Here is a 25,889-nt window from a genome sequence, read left to right on the forward strand (position 1 = left end):
GATGCCAGATTGCTTGGTTACATTGTTTTTTCTGCTTTTATATTCATTGTTTCCTTATGCAATAGTAATGCTCTTGAAATACTAATGTATCACATATTTCATGGAAATTTATACTTGGTTGCTACAGAGTCGGTTATATGTTCTTTTACAATATTGTAAATCGATTTGTGATTGATTTTGAATAATATTCGCAATTGATTTTTGAAACTACAATTTCGTTTGATTAGGTTTGATGATTTGTTTCTGTTCGGCACCATTTGCTTATAATAATAATTGATCATATTATGTTTCATTAATGTTCTTAATCTTAATATGATAAAGACAAAAGTAACCCTGACTTCAAAAACCAGTAATATCTACAGTAAAACATACCAAAACTCATTGAGTACCTAGATTTCGTCCAACAAATTCATAAACAAAATAAAGTTGTGGTCATTGTCAAAAAACATCATTCGGAATTCAAAACATAATTGTTCCTTCATCCACCCTAATTTTCTGTCTGACTGCGAGCTTCGACAGATTGTCTTTCTCATTCCTCTTCGGTTGCCTTCATCTTTCTCACCATTATATAATTGAGTCATGTGTTGCATTACCAAAATAAATACAAATAAAACAAAGCAAATAATCTAAAGCATATAATAACTTTAGAACAAGCAAATACTCCGTCCTTAATAAGCAACCAAAAAAATCAGTTGGCAACCAAACAAAAAATATAAGTGAACCAAGCACACCTCACTAGAATTACACATTTGTACTGTATCTGATGCACACCAAGCAAACAATAAAACAGAACAAAGCAATTACTAAGGCTCAATCAAGTGTCATTAGGGCGCAGGATCCACACCAACGGCATCCCGTAATTCAAAAATGCACTCCATCTATTACCAACCAAGCAACAATGCAATAAAAACAAGCAATTCTTAATGCTTTTCAAAGCGTTACAAGCAAACACCGATTCATACAAATGCAATCTAGAAAGTGATTAATAATCAATCAATTAAAGAACCCAAAAGGAGCAAGCATGAAATTTAGAATGCGTTACATGCAAAGCAACAACAGTTGGTTATGGCACTTAGTAATTAAGGGGGCAATATAAACAAGAAGCAATCAACATAGTCAATAAGCAAACAGAATTTTGGAGTCTAATAAGAAGGATTGACATATGCGAGCAAGCACACAAATTGAAAGACATAAGCAATTATCACTCACTAGTCAAGCAATTCATTTTAGTTTTTGAAAAATATTAAATTCAAGGCAAGCAATCTATATTATGTAGACAAGCAATTAATCAAAAGCAGTGAAGCAATTCACTACTATTTTTTGCTTAAGTGTAGTTAAAGGAATCCATAATGTTTAATCAAGCGATTCACCACAAACCGTCAATCATTTTTCCATTTATTAAGCAGTCAAATACGCATTGTGGAACAATCAACAACAAATCGTACCAAACAGATCTATACTCAATTTTCAATATTCCAAACCTATGAGGACAATAATGCATCAACCAACATATCATATCTTAACAACTATTGCTAAAACGAAACATGAGCAAATGGAAAGCCAATAGCAAAACAAACAGTATCTTCGCGGCTACATAGGAAGCACTTTCAAATGAAAAAGAAATATTGACATCTGCAAGCAAGCATGCAAATTGGATAACATAAGCAATTATCACTCACTACACAAGCAATTCAGTTTAGTTTTTAGAATTAGATTCTAGGCAAGCAATTTGTATTATGTAGACTAGCAATTAATCAAACACAGTAAAGTAACTCACTACTATTTAAAGAAATCCATAAACTTTAATTGAGCAATTCACCACCGCATAAGCTTAATCAATCGCAGTGAAGCAATTCAATACTACTTTTTTTGTCTGAGTATAGATAAAGCAATCCATAATGTTTAATCAAGCAATTCACTACACTCTCGTCAAGCAATTAACGCATAAGCTGAATCAGAAAATTGCATACATAGATCAAATAATTGCATATACAAAGAAATGGCAAATTGAAAAAAATGCATACTCATCAATTACTAACGATTAGAAGAAAATAATGATTCATAAAATTGCATACACATCAATTATCCAACCATCATCAACAAACCAGAAAATTTAATACACATCAATTACCCAACAATCGACATTAAGCAATTACCCAATAGTCGGCAACAATACCAAATCAAAAAATTGCATGCACAATCACCCAACCTATCGTGTCGGAGCAGCAATCAAGAGCATCACAGGAGCATCTATGAAAAGAAGATAGCGACGCCTTCCACCAGATGCAATCATAAATGATGAGAGTGCAAGGTTGGACAGATTTCAGCAGCGATGCTCCTTCTTCTGCAATGCTAGGATGGAGGCGAAGAGAACTGGTGGAAAACGATTTCTTCCTAGGGTTTCTGGATTGAGAGCGCCGATTAATTGCAAAATTGGGGAGAGAGAAAGGGTTTTTTTGGATTGAGAGTGCCTATTAATTGCAGATTAGGGAAGAGCGGAAGAGCGAAAGGTGGGAGAGAGTAATTCTCAATCAGATCCAAATTAATCGTGATTTTCAAATCTGTATCAGTTTCATTTATGGTCAAATGACAAATATACCCATACAAGCAATATTCTGTTAATAGGCAAGTAATTCGTACTCTAATCCTACAAATCAATCTCATCCATCTAATTAAGAGATCGGACGGCCTATAATGGTGTTAGGTTGTCATTCTAACTATGGTGTCACCATAGTGCTCCCATATATATATATATATATATATATATATATATATATAGTCCTATTATCCACAAATCCACTCTTAAAGACCGAACCACCGAACCTTACCAAATTAGGGCTTTTAGATCTAGTTTTTTATGGATAAGATACAGAAATTTATAAATTATTTTCGCCTTCATCACGAGCCTATTTTAATTCATCTGAAGGTAAATAAGTCATACTAACATGTTACGAAGATTTAACTTCGTTCCAGAATATATTACTTCATTCTAGTAGGTTTTTACTTCATTCCAGTAGGTTTTTACTTCATTCCAAGTACGTAAATGTGGTTTCGCCGTCGCGTGTCGTTCTTTCTCTCTACAATATCTATCACCAACGCCATGGCGCTAATATGGTTTAATAAACACATGGAATAATGTAATAAATTGTTGGAATGAAGTATGTGTAGAAGCATTTGAAGTACGGAATGAAGTAATAAACCTATATAATGAAGTAAAATGGGCTTGTAATGAAGCCGAAATTTTTTTTTTCACAGCAGCACATCTCATCAAAAAAACTAGATCTAATGGCCCAGATTTGGTTTCTAGTTCGGTCTTTAAAATTGGTTCGACATTGATCACAACTCTCTCTCTCTCTCTCTATATATATATAGGGGTGCGATCATATCATAACTCATATTTATGTGATAACCTAATAACCCTCATTTTATGGACGAAAAATATCATTTTATGGAACAGAATATCATTTTATGGAATAAAAGTATCATTTTATGCATGCTGAAAAAATATCATTTTATCGTGTATAAATATCATTTTTAGTAAAAATGATACTTTTGACCCATAAAATGATAGGGTTATTAGGTTATCACATAAATATGAGTTATGATATGATCGCACCCATATATATATATATATATATATATAGGTCCATGATCAATTGAGATTTTTTAGGGTAATTGAGAAATGAGATGTAATATCAGCCACTCATTTTTATTAAATGAGTGGTCCAGATTTTGCCACATAAAAAATATTTTTAGATTAATTTATAACAAAAGGGTATAATGGTAATTTTATGGTGATTAAATTCAACAACTCCCATCTTTTGCTCTCTGCTTCTCGATCTCTCTTTCTCCATCTCTGAGGTGTTCCTTCCATACACTGAGGAATCTCCTTACACAAAATTGCACATCGAATTCGAGCTTCGTTCATCTCATGATTGTATTCCTCCATCATAGAGAGAATTGGAGATCAGAAAATACAGAAAATCGAGAAAGAAGATGAAAATTGAAACTCTAGGTAGAATTTGAACGCCGTACAGAGATTGTGCAGCAACTACCTATCGAGATGGTGAAACTGAATTTCCGACGAGTTTGGCGGCGGAGTACAAATTCGAAGGTGTGGAGAGAGGATCGGAGTCTGATAAGCTCGATCAGGAGCGACGACATCGGCCCCATCTACCTCTGCCGCCTCTGAGGCGCGGTGGACGACAGTGTTGTTGCAATTATTTAATTAGTTAGATGAAATACTCAATTCAGATGAAATCGCGAATCCTCAATTCAGATGAAATCAATTTTTAATTTACTAATTTAGTGTTGTTGCAATTATTTAATTAGTTAGAATTGTTGTATATTTGCATATTATATGCTCAGATTTTGACCTCTCTCTATGCTCCGCCGCCGTCCCGCCGTCAAGTACCCTGACTTCTCGCCGCATCCGCCGTCGCCGGCGAAATCCTCCACCGCGTCGGCACTGACTCCATTCTCCTACATCTCCAACCGCCTCTTTTGATCTGTGATTTGGTGATGATAGTCTGGAGGAATTGGATTGGATTGGATTGGGGAATAAGCTTACTCATAATGCACTCTAGGTGTTTGGTGATATTCCTCAATTGGAAATTAGCCATCTCCCTTTTTTAATGTTGTTGTTGACATTAATTATATGTAAAACGTTGCAGTTGACATTAATTATATAGTTTGTTGAGATGAAAATATTTATTCTTGACATGAATTATATAGCTCGTTGACATAATAACGTGTGTTGTTGACATGAATTATATAGGTTGTTGACATAAATTTTATGAAAAATGTTGTTGACATAAATTATATGTAAAACATTGTTGTTGACATGAATTATATGTAAAACATTATTGTTGACATGAATTATATGTAAAATGTTGTTGTTGACATAAATAATATAGGTCGTTGACATGAAAATATATGTTGTTGACATTAATTAGTTGTAGAATGTTGTTGTTGACATAATAATTGGCATAAATAACGTTGTTGACATCGTAGTTGACATAAATAATGTCTATACGTACAAGTCATGTCAACTATGTTACATACTATGTCAACTATACGTACAAGCCATGTCAACTACACACAGAAAACATGTCAACAACAATTATAAGTCATGTCAACTACACGTACAAGTCATGTCAACAACAATCAGAGTTGTTTTATAGTTGTTAACATATACTACAAGTTATTGACATTTTCTTATTAGTTGTTAATATTTGATTTTGCTCTCTATTGACATCTATCGCATGATTTTCTTTTAATTTTAAGATTTGTTTTCTGAGTTGTACACACTTTATACAAGTTGTTGAGATTTGGTTATAAGTTGACATTTCAATATAAGTTGGAGTCAGGCTTCCTTCCGTGCTCCTCGCCGATGAGGTTGTCCAGACTGCCCCAATCCTGCCTACAATTCATGTTTTTAAGGTTAATTACAATTAAAAATCATGTCAACTATATATACTAACCGTGTCAACAACTAATATAATTATGTCAACTATGGTGCACATTGTGTCAACGGCGCATACAAGTCATGTCAACTACGGTACATATCGTGTCAACTACACATACAAGTCATGTCAACTATGTTACATACTATGTCAACTATACGTACAAGCCATGTCAATTACTCATAGAAAACATGTCAACAACAATTATAAGTCATGTCAACTACACGTACAAGCCATGTCAACAACAATCAGAGTTGTTTTTTTGTTGTTAACATATACTACAAGTTATTGACATTTTCTTATTAGTTTGGGATATTTGATTTTGCTCTCTACTGACATCTATCGTATGATTTTCTTTTTTAATTACTCCTTCCGTCCCAAGTTACTTGAGGCGTTTCTTTTCGGCACGAGATTTAAGAAAGTTGTATTTAATGAGTTAAATAAAGTAGAGAAGGGAATAAAGTACTCCCTCCGTCCGCGATTAGGAGTTCCGGTCACTTTTGCGCACCCATTTTATAAAAATGATAAAAAATAGTTAAAGTGGAAAAATGGTAAAGTAAGAGAGAGAATAATGTTGACATCTTGTCAACATTATTCTCTCTCTTACTTTACCATTTCTACACTTTAACTATTTTTTATGATTTTTATAAAACGGGTGTGCAAAAATGACCGGGACTCCTAATCGCGGACGGATGGAGTAAGAGAAAGAAGAGAGAGTAAAGTAAAAAAAGAAAAAAGTAAGTGTGATTAGATGTTTTGTTTTTAGCCAAAAATAGAAATGACTCAAGTAACTTGGGACAACCCAAAAAGGAATACGACTCAAGTAACTTGGGACGGATGGAGTATAATATTTGTTTTCCGAGTTGTTGACACTTTATACAAGCTGTTGACATTTGGTTATAGGTTGTTGACATTTCATTATAATTTGTTGAACTGATTAACATTTGATATAACTGATAAGTTCAAAAGTCATAATCCACAATAATAGTTTTAAAACTCATCCAAAAAATAAGTTAACATCAAACATTAAAATCACATTTTTTTCATTTCTTGTTTCTACAACTAAACAACTCCTTGTACTTGTTGTTTAGCTCAAGCAATTTGTCCATGTTTGCTTCTATCCAATCATGAGTCAGTTGTAACATCGGCAACCTCTGGTTATTGTAAATTGATGCAATCATCGTGAAGCAATACATTTGTCACCATATCTGATGGGAGTAGGTTCTGAGAAGAAGACCCAACTCCACTGTCATCTGTCATCTACATCAAGACTTTGTTCTTCATTCCCTTGCTGCTGCTTCTCATTACGAATGTATCTCTTCTTTATACGTCCTAAACCAAAAACTTCTGCATTGGTCTCTCTATCTTCTCTAGCCTAAACATGCTCACTTTTCCATCCTTTCATTAATGGAAATGTCCGAGGAACAGAACGCTTGTCTTGTGTAACTCTGTCTAAGTAGCAGAGCTGCATATGTTAAAAAATGCATGTCAATTACTAGTGTGTAGTGTCAACTCAATACACAAGCCACTTAAATAACTAATACAACTTATTACAACTATAGTACAAGCTATATCAACTACACATACGACCCAATGTAATCATGTTAACGGTTAATAATGTGTAATGCAAAATGTAAAACAAACCATAAGGAAGGGAAGTGGTCCTGCAAAGGCGTTCTTCTCTGTCTTCGACCAATTTTTCATTGCAAACTTGAGCACAAACATTGTATTTGAACAACAGATGATATTTCTCACATTATCCAGATCATCAATTATCTCTCCAATCTTAGATTTTATCATTCAACATGTTGATTGCTCAATCAATGCTGATTCTAATAGGACCAAGAACATTCTCTTGAACTGTGTTCCTCCTTGAATATCTGCTAACATAAGTGAACAGATTCTCTTCAGTGATATGAATTTTTTCCCCCATTATAAGCTTTATCTTGCACTTTTTTTCATCAAAACTTTTTAATAATGAGAATGCTAATCTACTAGGAATATAATCAATGTTGAAATGTAGGATACTCTCAAAACCCAACTCCTTCACAACATTAATCTGTTCCTAATTCAGTTTGCTTATTGCATCAACAAAAAACAACGGCTTCCTTTTCACTAGAAGCCTTTGAGATAAATTTTCAGCAATCTCAATATGTTTTTCATCCTCTACACTTTTCTTTTGTTTTTTCTCAATAATCATCAACTCTTTCTGAGATACTAAGGTACTCCTTTTTCGCTTTGATATTTTTCTGTTATTGGTTTAAAATCAAACATAATAAATCTATATCGATTATACACAATATCATGACAATAACAAGTATACTCTGTTGACAGCAAGTGCATGTATATTACTAAAATTACGTCAATAGATATACCAAGCACAATTAACAAAAGTTTAAGCATTAAGTATACTCTGTCATTAACAGGTATATCCCATATATAGCAAGAACAATTATCTTATTACTATTATGTCAATAGTTAAGTTTATAATGTTGACATACCCTGTTGATTATCTTATAAAGTTTATGGCAAGCATACTCTGTTCACATAAATATGACTATGTCAACAACTATTCAAACAAACACGCAATATGTCAATAGCTATTGATATACTACTACAACCATACATATGTTTTCTACAGCCATCCTAACAGCCATTCAAACAAGCATACAATATGTCAAACAAGCATACACTATGTCAATATCATTATGTCAACACCTATTCAAACAAGCATACACTATGTCAATAGCTATTGACATACTACTACAGCCATACATATGTTTTTTACAACCATCCTAACAACCATTCAAACAAACATACACTTCGTCAAACAAGCATACACTATGTCAATATAATTATGTCAACAGTCATTCAAACAATCATACACTATGTCAACAGTATATTATTATAGCTAGGTCAGATAGCTATTGTATAAAATGTCAATAATTTTAAAAATTTAAACAAATCCTTAACTGGAAGGTGATGCTTGTCCTCTTCCTTTTTTCCAGAAGCATTGTTCCTTTCCATCTCTTCCGATTCTACCATCGCTAATCAACAAAAAAAAAATCAGCAGAAATCGATTTCATAAGAAAACAAATCCAGATGTGTTGTAATACACTAAAATCGAAGCAATATACTTAAAATTTGAATCAATTTCTTAACCTGAAGAAGTCGATTCAACGACCGCCGATTTGGAATGCCTTTTTCTGGATGCAATCGCCGCTTCAGCTTCAACTATTTCTTCGATCCTCATTTTTCGAAATTAATTGATGTAGAAAACTGACCGAAATCTAAGATTAGGAGATGAATCGCGACGAAGAGGAGAGAAGATGCAAAATTGTATTTAGAATCGCGATGAATCGCGACTGAAACTTGGGAGAGAACTTTGAGAAACCGTTCAAAGTTTTACAGAGTATTTAGAATATAGTTTAAACATTTTAGAACTGAAATGACAAAAATACCCCCTGTTGACATAAACTACAGGCTGTTGACATCGCGCGAATGAGTGGTTGTGGTTGCATCTCAATTCTCAATTAGGCCCAAAAATCTCAACCTAATAAGACCCTATATATATATATTTTATGTATTTTTTAAAATTATGTAATTTTTTTTAGGATGTACTTTTTTTTATTTTAATAAAATGGTTGTATTGTCCTCGTATTTGTGTCGTAAAATTTAACTCCGTATTTGCGTGAATATAATTTACTCCCTCCGTCCCAAGATAAGTGACTTGTATTCCTTTTTGGGGTGTCCCACTATAAGTGACATATTTCCATTTTTAGAAAAAAAGTCATCTCTCTCACTTTATTCTCCACCTACTTTATTCTCTCATCTCCTCTACTTTTTTCTCTCTCATACTTTACTCTCTCCACTTTAACTTATTTAAATGTCATTCATTAAATCTCGTGCCCAAAAGAAGTAGATCACTTATCTTGGGACGGAGGGAGTATTTATTTTTTATAATTTTGCTGGCCTATGGCTAGGCTGTTGCTTGTACAGTTTCTTGTCTTGATGATGTGGCAGACAGTTTCTAGTCCTAGATGATATAGTCAGAGGAGTTTTTTTTCTAGACTATTGATGGCATATGATTGGGCTATTGCCATTGGAGATGCTCTAAGAAGAAGACTAAGCAAGCACCAGAAAAAAACATAAATTAAAAGCATCCAAAACAAGCCTTTGAAAACCACCTAAAAGCAACACCTCACGATACAATAAACACAACATGTCCAATGTACTAGAGAAAACAAAGCAAAGCACAACATGTCCAACACATCATCAATCATTGATTTCCGATGAAATTCTGTAGACATTTTTCTGTTGATGGTTTTTTGTGATATGTTGACATTTTTCAATGGTCCAAATCATAGTTTTGAATTTGTACAATTTAGAGTTTTCATTTAATCACGTACAATTGAAAATATATCCAAAAAGAATTATAAAAAGGGCAATTTCGTCCTTTAAAAACAAGACTTAATGAGGTGGCCCAGTGGATAGTAATTCTTGTTTAAAAAGCATCCCACAAATATCAAATACTATTTCTTCTACAAACTCTTTCTCTGATAAACACATATATATCCGTTAAATAAAGGTGAACAGAAATCCAAAGAAGCGAGATGGAATCGAGACTGACACAGCTAGAGATGGACGCAGTGGCGCAGCTGATTCAATTGAGCAGCGGCGATTTGGCCCCCGATTTTCATCATTTGTGGTTGGAATTGGAAATCAAGGAGAATAGAGAAGCTGAAAGCGTGGGCGAGGAGGCGTCTTCATCCACCGTGATTAATCCGGAGGAGAAGTTTCTAGAAGAAGCCTTGCCCCGAAGAAGAAAGCGCGTTTTGGCCATCGCCGATATCTACCGCAAGACCAAGCCTTTGATCAAAAGCTCCAAAATTTGAGGGCTTTTTCATTCCAACGGCTTATCATTTCGGTGAATTGTAAATATACTTGGTTTTCAATTTTACTCACTCTAGAGATACAGATAGTTACGTCTATGTATATAGTTATAAAATTACTTTCGGTTTCTAGTTTATATAATCTATCACTTGCTGATTTTATGTTTCATTTCATGCTCGGTTTTGTTTGATTTCCTAGTTTTTTAGGTCGGTAAATTTCAGGTTTAATTTGGGGATACTACTATATTTTAGGTGAATACAATTTGGGCGTTGCAGATTTGTTCATTAACAGAGATTATAGCTTTTAATTTGTCACTACGAAATTAACATGCACCAGATACCATTTGAACACCATTTACACATACATATATCTGTGATCATGTGTATGTATATTTAGTATATTCATTGTTTGATGTTTTCTATTTTTATTTCATGCTCTAGTTTTGTTATCGGAGAGTAATTAGAGATTTGAATAAAGCTTCAGTTTAATATATAATCGTCTGATTTTCAGTACTTGAGATTGGATTAATGTTCAAGCAGAAGTAGAACTGTACTATAGTAAGAGGTTAGATGTATTATTATTTAATTTGCCTGGTTTGTATACTTTGTAAAAATGTCATGTTATTCCCATATGTAATTTATATTAATAAGATTGGATCATTGGAATTATATTGCATCTTCAAAGAAATTGACAGCAGGTGAGCTTCGCCTTCCGTTTCTTACTCTTGAAGTTATAATATAAGGTTAAGGTGACTATTAATAGGACTATAGGAGGTTCAGTCAAATATTTTTTGGCGTTAAAGAGGGACTTAATTAGAAATTACATATATAAAGGTGGTATAAAAAAATTAAGGGTGAGATGAGATTCATTGACTTTTTCCACCAGGTAGGTACTGTAAATTGCTCTTAAAATGTATAAATATTAACCCAATTTTATTATGATAATGACATATATCAATTAATTGATGCATTTATATCTAATTTCTGTAACAAAAAAAAAAGTAACAATAGCAGATTGCACAAAAAATCAATATAGAAGTTATCTAGTTAGTAAAATATGACAAAAATAGAAATATATAGGAGGGAGGGAGGGAGGGAGAGAGAGAGAGAGCCAATTAATCCAAATAATTGATAGTAAATACTACCTCCGTCTCCCAAATTTTGACACGGTTTGACCCGACACGGATTTTAAGACATGTAATGGAAAGTGCTTTGAAAAAGTTGGTGGGACGTGGGTTCTACTTTTAAAGTATTAGTTTTATAATAAAATGTGAGTAGGAATGAGTTAGTGGAATATGGGGTTCACTACCAAAAATGGTAAAAAGTGAAGTGTGTCAAATTTTCAAGGACGGACCGAAATGGTAAACTGTGTCAAAATTTGGGGGACGGAGGTAGTATTTTTTAAATTCTCGACCAAAATTGATATTGAGAAATAGAAATCTAAAAATACATCAGATTTGATAGGATATATATTTCGATAATTATGTATAATGAAATTGATTAAACAAGAATGAGATGGAAAAAATGAACATATGAGTAAAAAGTTGAAACCAGAACGTACTTTGTAAAGAAGGCTCGCCGCTGTTTGATTGTAGTCTCTCGCCCGTCGACAGATTTCTTCCTCCGCATGTCGAAGATTTCTTCATCCACCATAGATGAGGAATTTTCTAACTACATTAGTTTTTTAAATTTTTCGCAACTCATCCATTTCTCGTGGATTGGGTGGGAGCCTGTCGATTTGTTGTGTGTTCTATCGATAAAATTCTATGGGTTTGTGTTGTCTTACAAATCTTCTTTATTATTTTATGATATTTTGAATATGATCTAGGATGAAATTGTTTGGATTTAGAGAAGAAGAAGATGTATATAAGAAAGCTTTAATTATGTGCCTTAATGAAGAATAATCAAATCAATTTTGCTTTAATTAATAATAATACTTACCAATCAATCGTGAATCATTCAATTTATTTAATTAATCAATTATATAATTAAATTAATTTTAAAAAATATACATTTAAGATGTATCAAAGAAATTGAATATATAAGGGTATTTTTGTCCTTACAATTTTATATCTACAATTCTAATTTGTGTATCAAACAACATTTTAAAAAGACTACCATGACACTATCTTACTTTCGGCCCGAAAACACTATCTATATCTAGTTTTTTTGCATTATACTCTCGTACCAATCAAACGCACCCTAAAGTTGTACTACTACATGAATTAATGTGATCATGCAAACAAACAGCTTAATTATTTTATCATCTCCAAAAAAATTTAGAAACATCTACATTTTATACAAAAACGAGGGAGGCCAAACTTTCTTTTTGACATCAAGACAAGAGTATAATATTTTATTCTAGTAACTGTAATTACAATTTTAATTTATTCGTACAATCCGGATCAATGTATTGTTCCAAATAAAATCTATGATTACTATAAGTATACTAATAATTTCCTAATTACACGCTCCTCAGGGCTCAGAGCCTCAGAGTAACGAACTAAAAACAATTTTTTCACCAAGTTCATCCATAATTTAAATGTAAAATTTCCGTAATGGTAATACCAAATTTGGGTGAATTCTGATTTTGCACACAATTATAAAAATTAAAAATAAAATACACCAAGTTTCAACTCTTTAAGATTCCTCCAATATTTTAGTTGCTAGGATCTCTCCATCAATATGTGCAAATTAAATGCATATTGCCCACTCTCCATGGAGAACACGACGCTTTTGAAGAAATTAATAACGTTTTAGCTAAAATAGCGCAGATTTTGTGTTTATGTTATTAAAATTTATTATTTCTCTATGTAAGCGTAATTTTTTTTCAAGTCTATTTTAATTTGAGCGCATCACCTTCATTTTGTCCTAAATTAAAATCCAGATAGAAAATTAGAAAAAGCTGAAACTTAGTAGTACTATATAGTACTCCGTATTTTATTTTAAATTTGAATTCTGTACAAAATCGCCAAACATTAATTTTCCCTTAAATAAAATAATGCGGTGGAATCATATGTAAACATTTGTAGACTTATTAAAATTGAAATGACCATATTCTCCCTTGAAAATCTTCATACATGAGGTAAAGAAGATAACGAATATTAAAAGGTACACTCGCTTTTAGTGGAGAATTGATCTATTCATGAGGTGTTACATGACTACATCAATTACTAGAAACTTCCACGATGAAGAAAGTGCATAATTATTCGAAATGAACCAATTTAAAGTACCACCAGCTAGCGGTATGAGATTGCGAAAGTTATGATTCAATTTACTACGTATTTAATTAATTTATAGGTTATTTATACAAAAAAACTGATAACATCGAAACAAATTTTGAAATAACACAAATGTGTTCGACTTGTACAACATTAATAATTGACATGATTGATCCAAGAACCATATCAAATTATTTAACTGATCAATAATCTCTCGATTATGGATTACATCTGTCCTCATCGGAGATTTTGTTATGGATAAACTACTATTCAGGAGTATTAAACATGAGAAGATTTTGGATCAAGTTATTTAACAAACTCAACACACATGCATTTTGTGTTAGATTTCTATTTTATTGAGAAATTCCAAAAGTCATGAAATCCCGTAACATGTTACGTCAAATTGATTAAAGTATGATGATGATTAGTCATTAGTGGTATTGGATGGTCCATTTCCATTTCATTTTGATTGTATTTGCAGGGATGGAATAGCATGTCCGACCAAATTCTTTTATAGTTTATACTAATGTTAATTCAGGTTCAATTTAGGCAAGTTTTGATTCATTGTGGATTTTTTTTGTCTTTTACTACTACTCCTATAATTTAATTTAGTTTGATTTTATTATTTGTTTCACTTACAAAAATATATTCTATTATTATACACACAACTAATTACTCATCTCAGTTTTTCTGCAATTTCATTGCACATTGATTCATTTCTCTATCAATTTCATTTGAAGTTTTGTATGGTCCATCGACGTGGAAACCATTTTTAACTACAATCACTACCTTCGTCATTGTTATACTCCCTCCATTAAACTATGGGTGACTTTGATTCTTTAACATCCTTTATCGACGTCGACAAGCAAACATATTGTATCCAAGAATTGCCGAAGGAGATTTAAATATATATCCTACAACTGTTAATCGTGATTTGGGGCTTCCAGAGTCGAAATTCTGGCTCTATCAGTGTTATACTCCATCAATCCACAATAATGTTTGGTATTTTTGTTCATAAAATTCCATCCTTAGATGAGTTATCACTCATACCAAACATGCCTTAGTGTCTCAAGTTTTCTTCTTTTGTCATTATTAAATGTCTTTTTCTATTTTTGTTAATAGACAACACTTTCTATTAATTTATTCCACTCACATTTTATTATTATAAACTAATTATCAAATAAAAGTAGGTTCCAAAATCCACTGGCTTTTTCTATTTTCTTTCTATTACATTTTTAAAAACTCGAGCCGAGTTACTTTATAATCCCTTCATCACTGAAAATTTGTCACTTGTTTCCATTTTCGTCTGTCCCTAAAAATTTGTCACATTTCACTTTTACCATTTTTGTTAGTGGATCACACATTCCACTAACTCATTCGCACTCACATTGTATTACTCTCTCAATTCCGCGGTAGTTGAGTCATTTCATTTTCTGCGCTCGTTTTAGAAAAATGACAATAAATAGTTAAAGTGGAAAAAAGTAAAGTAAGAGAGAATAATGTAGATAAACTCTTATCTATCTTATTTTGTCACTTACTTTACTCTCTCTTCATTTTAACTACTCCATTTATTATGATTTTTCCAAAACTGTGCAGAAAATGAAATGACTCAACTACCGCAGAACGGATGGAGTATAAAACTATTATATAAAAGTAGGACTCACATGTCACTAACTTTTTCAACTCACTTTCTATTACATTTTTTAAAACTCGTGTCTGCTCAAATAGTGACAAATTATTAGAGATTGAGGAAGTACCACTTAATCGGGGATGGAGCTGGAGGGTGTGAGGGCAAAGAATTTTCAGAGGATAAAAAGATTCTTTCGAAGTTCAGGAGGCCTCCGCCAATTCGTATGATTCTTGAAGTAAAGCTCAATACTCCCTCTATCCTAAAAATATAGACAAACTTGTATAACATGACGCATGAGATTTTAATGTGTAATTATTAAAATAAGAGATAGATTGGAAAAAGTAAAAGAGAGGAAAGGAAAATGTAGTAAAAGTAGTGATAGTAGATTGTGCATGGAGATTGGAGTCCATATTAGTGTGTAATTGCATAAAACATATTTAGACTTGATTTAATATTGGAAGACGACTCAAAATAGTAAAATTAGTAGTCCATCTTTCTAGGATGGAAGAATTAGTCTATCTCGGAATCTGTTTGATTAATGGATAATTCTACTTGTACTCGAATTAATAGATATCCTAATTTTCAATTTTATGAGGAGAACTCTGTAGCCGCTATTCCGAATTTTATTATTAGGAAACAAGAATTAACAAAAAATTAATGTAATTAGTTCGTTATCAACTTTAACAGAATTCTAAATTTTCCTTCAAACTTGAAATTTAGTCGAAAAAAATAATGATACACTCAAAGTTGCACATACGCATTAATTTGGGTGGTAAGGGAAATCAAAAGCAATACTCAACCTATTTTGAATCATTAAACGGCACTCCTTGACATGAATATCAAATTTCATTAATGGACCCGTAAAACCCTAATTTTGGGTAAGGAAAAATGATGAAGATGAAGTTGATGTTGGTGGTGGAATAGACAGAGAGAAAGTAAAATTAGGTTTATAAGAATTAATAATCCTATTCCGGAGGCGGCAGCAGGTTCAAGTACAAGTTGAGTTAATTGTGGATCTATCCTGGTGCTTCCGCAAAGCCTGGCCGGTGCGAGCATGCATTAGCCAAGTTGTAAATGTGATTGTGATGATCCTCCCTTGGAAAACCTTGTCGCACATCCAACACGCGTACATTGGATTTGGCAGACCCTACTTTTTGCCTTTTCATTCTGAGGAGATTGAGCAGAAACCGCAGGATTAGGGACATCGCGGGTATTCCACCGGAGAGAAATTGCGCTGTGTGTTTCTGTTTGTGATTTTGTGAGATTGAAGACCGTTGATTTTATTGCCAAATTCTTTCCTAATTAGAAAGGGAGCGAATTTGTGAATATGGTAATATTTGTACACTTGATCTTCGTTTCGTCGGATTTCTTTCCTTACTCACATTACCGTTGAGTGTAAACATATTAGATATGGTAATTTGTAGTAGGACTAGTACTTTTATCTCACTTCCTATTTATCCCCTAACTTATCACAAATTTCATCACCTAATACCTTACAATTTGGATTACAAAAATCAATTAACCCGTCACTTGTCATTTGCAACTGAAATTGATACAGAGAATTAATGTCTTTCTTTTTTTTATCAAATAGATCACAATAAATGATCAAAATATGATCCATTTCTCACTTTTTTCCGTGGATGTAGATCTTTAAGATCAAACCACGTTAATACCTTGTGTTGATCGTGTGTTTGTGTTCTTCATTGTTTTATAACGCGGCGCCGTTTGTGGGAAGGAAATCAGTACCAAAACAATCGCTCAAAGAATGTCGACAACATGGCTTGAGGCTGAACAGTTTTCAGGAATGAACTATTTCGGTTTATGGCGTGTAAAAGTAGACTGCATTTATTGTGTTACACTGTAAAGATAGCGCTTCCTCAATTGGAAATTTAGCACTTTTATAAGCTTGATTTACATAGATCTAAATTTAAAATAATCCATACAACCACAAATGTATTTATACTCGATTAATATTAGAATTAAGTCTTGAATCAAGAAGTCTTATTTCTAGCAAGCTGGGAATCATATTATGGTGGCAAATAAAATACAAACTAACAATCGTCATCATCCTCCCTAAATAAAGATGGAGAAAATCATTTATCCACAAACAAAGACAGAGCTACAAACACCATCTCATTCTCACACGTGCAAGGAGTTCGGTTCAGTAGAATCAAGCCAGGGATAATTTCGTCTATTCACAAGCTAGTTTTGTGTCAAAGCTGCTTAGGCAGATTGCAAATGCCTGAAATGCAGACAATGGATACCTATAATCCATGGTGAACATGTCCTTCCCAACCTTACCAAACTGCAAAATTATCTTGTCCTGGTCCGAGGCCACCGGCTGGGAAGTCGTCGGGGCGGCGCTAGCAGCAACTGCTTCTGTCGAAGCAATCAGCTGGAAATTCTTCACGGATGCAACTGTCACCCTTCCCCGGAAGTTGAGGCACCAGCACTGCAACTGCTCGTGCCACCGGGGAGCCTTATTCTTCAGAACCAACGGCCGCGTTTTGCTATTATCATCCTCATTCGACAAGCGGGCCATCTCGGAAAATCTCGTGCTGCTGAATTCAGTGGAGTGGTCTAGAGACTGTGAGAACGAGATGCTTCGGAATGAGTCCTCTAGGGATCTTGCCAGAAGCTCCGGATGGCCGGGCACCATGCCACCAGGTTCGATGGACGCGGCGGGGATCGAGTGCATAATGCAGTTCATCTTCCGTGGACCGCGTGTGCCAAGCACATTCAGCTCGTAGGTGATTTGAGCTATGTTGTAACTCCCTGTCGGCACTTTTGGAGATACTTTCTTGGAGTAGAATCGGCGGCTCGACCTCCCTGGTGGTGGGACGTTGGAACAAGGTTGTGTGTCGTATATCAAAAACCTCGTACCGAGAAAATTTGATCTGCCATTTGGCATCAATATAATTCAGTAACATGCTAAAAAAAGTACTACAGTTAAAGTAGGCATTTCAAGGTGTAACAGCAAGCTTAAACTATACACAACAATTTAGTCGACAATCATTCAAGATAATCTAATTTACTCTGGTTTATGTTACGTCTCATTTATGCCTTATGGTATTGCTATTTGCTAAACAATTGCACAACAAATTAAGAAAAAGGCCTGTAGCTCTAGAGGGGCCTCTCGTGTAGTAGTCGCAAAATTTATTGATAAGATTAGTTTCAACCATAAGTACTCTGCAAATATGAAAAATCATTGCAGGGCAACATGGAAATGATCTTCATGCCAAACCTATTAATATACAGTATTTTGAAACAGGGTCTGAATAACTTATCTTCATGCCATGACTTTTAAGCTAAATATGAAATAAAGTTTTGAAAATAAGTCTTTATCTTCTGGAACTATACATCAGGCACTTCCTGAGACCGAAAAATGATGCAGTCAAGACTAGAGTCAATAAAGTTGATCTCTTTTGAACCAGTCAATATAGAGGTTATCGTATTCGTGTAAAGAAAGCTGAAATTCATCATTTTTAATGCTGTATAATACAAGTAAGTAGTAACATCCTTGTTTTTGAAAGTAGAAACAACAGGTAAAAACTCCGCCTTTGCTTAACCTATGGGGGTGGACTATTGTTTTTTTTGACTCATACACACACTCACAGGGTTGACTATTTAAAAAAAAAGACTCCACCCGTCCACCAAGAGTGTGCAACTATTACCTTATTAGGCTTCCACAACGAGTGCAAAACTTTCCTCTTTACCGCAAAAATACTCCTTATTTACAAAAGAACCTATACATATCCCACCATCTTATTTGCCTTTGATGGGACACTCTCAACCAACTAAATATCTACCTAACATTCTATTAAAGCTTGTGTGACCCACAATGTTCCAAACTTTTCGTAGACGGAGAGACTAATTGGAACAACTAAAATCAAGAACCTTCTATAAGCAATAAATATACTCTTGGAAGAGTTGGAGGTAAACACACAATAGGATAATAGGACTGTAAGAAATTAAAGCCTACCTTAGTTTGCCGATGTATGTGCTACTTGATCTGGAGATGTTATCTGCATCCATAGAGATAACATATTCTGTACAAGTTGTTCTCCGAGTTCTTTTAGCTGAGAGAAGAAACTTCCCATTTTCAACTAGCAGAGCTGCAAATAAAAAATGATACAGGGTCATTTCTCAAAACATTCTCCCAATGTACAAGAATACATAATTCATGTTTTCAGATATTCTTTTCCAAATACACACATGTCCACTACATTCTCATACAATGCCAGAAAGAAATACAACTAGAATTTATCACATCCTGGAAATGGGCAGTCAAAATCTATTTCCTCGACAAAGACGCAAAAACAATGATGAGCAAAACACCACTGCCAACTGGACATGATTCTTGAAACTGAAGTCAAACTTTTTTTAACGCTTGCGTTGAATTAAGCACTGAACCACCTATGATCGGTTTCATCAAATTCCATACGAAAACTAAGTTTAAGAACCTCATTAGGATAAGATATAAACAAAATCATATACTAGCAACAAGAGGAGATTCTACAAATATTAGCATGCCTAGTTTGAGATGTCGTTTTTAATGGTAATATGAGATTGACTTCAATACATTTGTGAAATTAAAATCACAAAACCTTCGTCACATATAACATATGCAGCAAGAATTACTAGAGAGAACACAGTCATCTTCAGAGAATAAAAGGATGGATATACTTGATACATATAAAAAATTGAATAGAAATACAAATTACGACTTACACAACTGAATTGGAGAAACACAGGGCAAATGAATACTGAAACGACAAAATTGAAGAACAAGTTATAGCATATTCCAATTCAAAAGTGAACTTACCAGGACTGAGACACAAAAACAGATGGTAGGTTAAATTAGATTTGTCTCGCTTGATGAAGCACTGAATAGTCCCATCACGTGACCCTGGCTGCAAAGCAGGAAAAAAGCAGTTTTCATATCAACTTCATGTAAAGATCCTGAAAGCTCTATTTCTAAGGTAAGTGCTGCATTGTCCAAGTAAAACATAGTAGCAAGTGATAGCAGAAACAGTCAAAGAAGAAATTTTATTAAAGTTGTGTATTAGGCAATAGAAAATGTACAGTCAATACCTGCTTAAGAGAAACAGGAAAAGTAAGTTTTCCGCAAAATTCTGGATTTTTAACTATTTCCATGCACATGCTCCTCCAAGACCGGCAAACAGCTGCACACGCAACTACATGTTTCCGGGTGGGCCATGTGCTCTCGCTCTCCTCCAACCTTCTAATTACATCATAAAGGAGCTCAGGCGGCAGATTAGCCCACCTACTGTTCTGAATAACCAAAGGCTGGTCACTCAAGTCATTGAACGAACCATGTGATTTCCCCCTATAATGTCCTGGCAACCTCACGTCAAAACTCCGCCGCGATAGGCTGCCAAAACTCTCCCTCAAATCCCGAGCTATACTGCGGAAAGACATTAAACTGCCCAAAGTGGTAAGTTGGGAGGAACTGCAGAATCAAGTCAAGTGCTAGGTTTTATTGATCCTTTCTTTTATCGATAATTTATAGACCACTCGAATGTGACCACCCTGGATGTCAATAAACAAAAACAATTTCAATGGTAGGAAAGATAAAAGTACAAAGGAGAAAAGCATTCATGGGGAGAAGCGAAGAAAATAAACTAATAAAAAGGAAAAGAAAATTAAAGCAGAGTAGAAAAGGATAGTTTCACATGGACTAAAAAGGAAGAGTGAATTAGTATCTTAATCAGATGCAGCTTCTCATTTTTGTACTTGCAGAGTGAAAATAAGAAAATAAAGGAGCAGATAAACAACACATCCATTCTACGAGTAAAGCCACACACAAAAGACAGATATTTCCCATAAAAACAAACAAAAAAAAGTAGCAAGATTTATCTCAATCATAAAATTGGATTAGGTTAGTGCAGCTTAGAGAAATTAGACCACTAACCTAATGAAATCATACTATTTTGAGTTCATAATACCAAATAGAAAGGTGAGAGTGACAAGTAAACCTGCTAAATGAAGTTGAAGACAGGGCACAACTTCATATTTCCCTTCAGAGAAGTGCAAAGAACCATAAATACGGCATATTTAAGCTGAGAGACTTTAATGCGATTCTTTATTTCATAAATAGCCTTGATAACCCCAAAACCACTTTCTTTAAAAAGGGGGAGAACGGAAAAGGGATTGAACCTAGCGGGTTCAAGCATAAGTCTGAAACAGATTCTTCTTTATCTTTCCGAAATTAAAAGTAAATAAGTAAAAGGGTGAGCAAAAAAAGTAGAGGTAAATGAAGCATTGACTTAAAACTCTAAAGCTTCAACCTTTAGCATCAAAGGTGAAACATGAAGGAAATGAGATCAGAGATCTATACCTTAAAAAAAGACAAAGCTTCTTCAAAACCCCAGCTCCACAGCGCGTAAGTATATAATTGTAAACTATGTAAAAATCCAAACCCAGTAGTAATTTTCTTTGAAACGCAGATGAATAGAAAGTGGCTGAGACATCAGGGCAACTCACTATCAAGAATTGGGCTTAATTGTAGTCCAAAGAAGCATGAATTGAAAGAATAGAGTATTTAATCGTTGGTTAGGTCACCGGTGGGTTTGTTTTGGAGTAGTATATTTATTTGGGTGCAACAGTAGGATTTCCAGACTTTGTTGAAACTGATTGATGATGTCATTTCAATTTGGCTGTGCAAGTCTACTCACATAATACTAGTTGCATTATGGAGTATGTGTTAACATGGATTTATGGATATGATTGACTGTTTAATGAGAGTATAATATTAAGCCGGATTAAGTTTCTATGTACCGACCACTTACTTATATATTCTACACCAATGAAATGTCTACAAATTGATCATTTTCAACTGTTTCTATGATTCCAATTCATAACTTTGAGAGAAGGGGAAATGACATCTTCATGACTACAACTATCTTACTTTAATGTTTATACTCCTTCCATCCCAACGAATATAAAATATTTCTTTTTTAGCAGGAGATTTTATATAATAGTATTTGCTCCATTGTATAATTTGATAGATCAGAATGTAACACGTAATTCCAACAAAAAGATCAGTATATAAATTGTTACTATGAGACAAAACCAAAAAAAAAATCCTCTTTTCTACTTCCATTTTACTAAAGCTCTTATATTTTTCTTCGTTATTTTAGTCATATGTGTTTGACTTCTGATAATATTTGCCGTGCCAGTTTTGTTTGGACGTCACTTGTTTTACAAGTTGAGTTTTGGTTATTAAATGTATCATTCTTTTTTTTATTATTTTTATTAAGGGGAATTCACAATTTATTAATTTAGTTTAGTTATTTTTATTACTATAAATTTAATACAGTATATTAAAATAAGATTCAAATTCTATTATTTTTTTCTTTTTTTTTACAAAATTAAATATTTTTTAAAAATTAGAATAATTAAGTCAATAGTAAAAGTGCAAAAGTTTAAAATATAGCCACATAAACGTTACTACTAATAAATTAGCGTACATAAGTCAATAGCTATAAACATTCTTCCACATGTCAATTGGATACTATTACGACTTACTAATGCCAATTTCTAACGGAGTAATATATACACACACCACTATATTGGATGAGAATATATATTCTATTTTTTGTGTTTCTATCTTATTTTTAATAATATTTCACAATTTTTTTTTTTTTTTCAATACAATACATTATAGTTCATATTTATTTTCAATTTTGAAATTTTTAAGAATTACTCATTTTCAAATTTATCAACTCTAATAATTGTTTTAATATAAAAAGTGACAAAAATTTCCTAAAAAATAAGTATATATCCTAATATTTTGTAATAAACTTTTAATAATAAGAACTAAAAAACATAAAAAATAAATTTAAAGAAAAATAAAAGAATATGCAAAAAAAAAAAATGATAAGTCATAAGATGAGACACAAAAAAGGGAACCGCTAATGGAAATATTGAAGTTTGAATGCAAAGAAAATATTTCATCAACAAAGTTATGCTTAGTTATTCGAAGTTTTAATAGCATATAGTATATATTTTCGCCTAAACTTTCTCTTGAAAATACATCATGTTCAAATATCTAGGAATATATGTGACAGGTTGTTTTAGTAGTATACCCTCTCAAATTTAATTGATCTACTGTTTTCACAATACGCTGGAAATTATAATTTATGTCACATCAAACATCAGCCAAAAATAGTACTCCCTCCGCCCCAAAAAAAAATGTTACACTTTCCTTTTTAGTTTATCCCACAAAAGATGTCACATTTCCCTTTTTGGAAAAAGTTCTCTCTCACATGAATATAAAAATTATATTTTCTCTCTCCATTTAACATACAAAATAAAACCTCCTAAAATCTCGTGTCGTCCCATAAGTGTGACATCTTTTGTGGGACGGAGGGAGTAGCTTAATTGCAATTTGCAAAGTATAATCACCGTATGAGAACAAACTAAAAAGTCCAATAACCTAATTATAATAAACAAAAAGGTCTGATGATTAACTATGTGGAGTAGTAGTACATTTTAGTTGTAAGTCTCAGTTGCATAGAGATCTAATATTTACATTAGTTCATCTTTACTTTTATTTAAGGTTAATTTGATAAACTTCAAAAATTTACTATGTTATGTCAAAAATATAGCATAGAGAAGAATCTTTTTAAGCAACAACCAACGAAATTTGATTCACTTCGTTATTTGGATGCATAAAGTCCAATGGAGTTGACACTTTATCAGCTGCTCCAAAGGCTCAGTTGACTTTAACTTGGTCATGACTTAATAGTTGGTAGAGCATTGAAATTTATTAACTTCATAAGTTTTTAATTTGTAGCTGTAGTTAGATGATAATGTTGTTTAGTTCTCATAAGGGAGTATATTAAAGAGTGCAGTCTTATTGATTTAATATCATAGTGAGCTAATCTGCTAAAATCTCAACCTAGCTTGTCTGATTTGAAAACGTAATCCATTAAAGTAATTACTCTTTCTGTTCCAAATAACTTTAGTCGTATTCAATTATATACTCTCGTGTTACTTGAATCATATTTTTATGACAAAATAAGTAATTTATTTTATCTTTCCTATTTGACCGGTTTATATTTTATTCTTTTATTTTTATTTATACTTAGTTCTCTCTTCACCTAATCATTAAATATCACTTTCTTAAATTTTATGTCATTCAAAAACGATTGAAACAATATGGAAAGGAAGTAGTAGCACTCCCTCACTCCACAAATAAAAATTAAAATGAACAAATTTAGTAAAATGTAGTACTAGGTTTTATTTTTATACATTAATTAATGTTGTGGAGTAGTAAAATATAAGTATAATAAATCAATAATTTAGTGCGGTACAAAATTCACTTACTAAAACATAAAAAGAGAACAAAATTTTAAATCATGAATATTCTAAATAATAAATTATGACATCTTTTCGAGTACTAATTTTGATGTTCTAAAGTGATACATTTTCGAGGCTTGGGCCAATGTGCCTCTGGCCTTGATATTTAGAGCATCCTCGTTCATGTTCTTTGGTAAAAACATGAAAGTGGATTCAAACTCATTTTTATTCATTTTTTACTTCATGTTCTTCCTCAAGAGCACAACAACCATATTCATGCTCTTTCGTAAGGACATGCTCAAGGGTACCAACATTCTATTATTCAATTTAAATAAAAATATTTTCACAATATTAAAATACATTAAAAATACTCAGAATACTATTACAAATTACTAAAAAAAATTAAAAATGTACATAATTAAAGTCCTAAAAATTAAATATTACATAATTAAAGTCCTAAAAGTTACATAATTAAAATCCTAAAAATTACATAATTAAAATCCTAAAAATTAAGAGGAAGATGTAGATGAGTTGTATGAAAAAATATGAATGAGAGATAATTTGATGTGAAAAATGGATGAAGAATGTGTGTATTTATAGATGATTTTGGGATTAAAAATTTTTAAAAAATAAAAAAATGGTAATAAAACGGCTATATTTTTGGGAATTCGAAAGTATTTTTTTTTTTAAATTTTTGGTATTATTTTCGATTTTTTTTATAAAAAAATAGAAAATCAAATGGCTAATATGTTGGCCAATAGAAACGCGCCACGTCGCCCGCTCAGTGGCACGTGCTCGATGCATCGAGTAGCGCCGTGGCAACGGCAAGAGCACAACGGCGGATGCTCTAAGCATGCTTGCTTTCTAAAATAGAACATATTGATATGTAGATGATGAGACTCTTGAGTCTTGATATACATTACGGTGTCCATAACTCAATTTCAAAATTTCAGTTAGATTAATTAATTTAAATGTCAATTCGTATTTACAATAATTTTTTGTGCTTATAAAACTCTGGAAGGCTTCGTCAAGACGATTATATAATTAATTTGGGATATCCTACCTTCTGACTTGAGGAAAATGATATAATTTGAAAAGATAAAGAAATGAATTAGACAAAAGTTGTAGACATATTTAAACTTGTTTGAAATTCATCCAATTTTCATAATCTTACAATCTCGATACGACAATAATAATACGAAGATAGCTAACTTGCATTTGCATACTCTAATTTTTTTATCAGGTCAATTAAAATTCTTCTGTTGGTTAATGGTTATACTCGCATTATAAAAGAAAAGTCAATTTTATTAATTACTCAACGTAATATTTTAAGACGTAGTTTCAAATACTTATT

At 32.8% G+C, this 25,889-nt stretch overlaps 1 protein-coding gene across 3 annotated transcripts; it reads right to left on the reverse strand.

The window, feature by feature from the left end:
- Positions 1-17,187: 17,187 nt before the first annotated feature.
- On the reverse strand, positions 17,188-21,875 carry LOC125222968 (tubby-like F-box protein 8). 3 transcript variants are annotated; one of them, XM_048125886.1, is made up of 6 exons: positions 21,570-21,875; positions 21,208-21,249; positions 20,303-20,761; positions 20,034-20,121; positions 19,191-19,323; positions 17,188-18,105 (listed from the first exon to the last, which is right to left on the reverse strand). In XM_048125886.1, the coding sequence occupies exons 3-6, from the start codon at positions 20,648-20,650 to the stop codon at positions 17,400-17,402; spliced, it is 1,275 nt and encodes a 424-aa protein (XP_047981843.1). In that variant the 5' UTR covers positions 20,651-20,761; positions 21,208-21,249; positions 21,570-21,875; the 3' UTR covers positions 17,188-17,399. The 3 variants fall into 3 exon arrangements, with proteins under 3 accessions (XP_047981843.1, XP_047981841.1, XP_047981842.1); XM_048125884.1 differs by lacking the exon at positions 21,208-21,249; XM_048125885.1 differs by lacking the exon at positions 21,570-21,875 and having other exon boundaries at positions 21,208-21,515.
- Positions 21,876-25,889: the final 4,014 nt, after the last annotated feature.

Source organism: Salvia hispanica, chromosome 4 (assembly GCF_023119035.1).
Source record: "Salvia hispanica cultivar TCC Black 2014 chromosome 4, UniMelb_Shisp_WGS_1.0, whole genome shotgun sequence".
In the NCBI taxonomy this organism is placed as follows: domain Eukaryota; kingdom Viridiplantae; phylum Streptophyta; class Magnoliopsida; order Lamiales; family Lamiaceae; genus Salvia; species Salvia hispanica.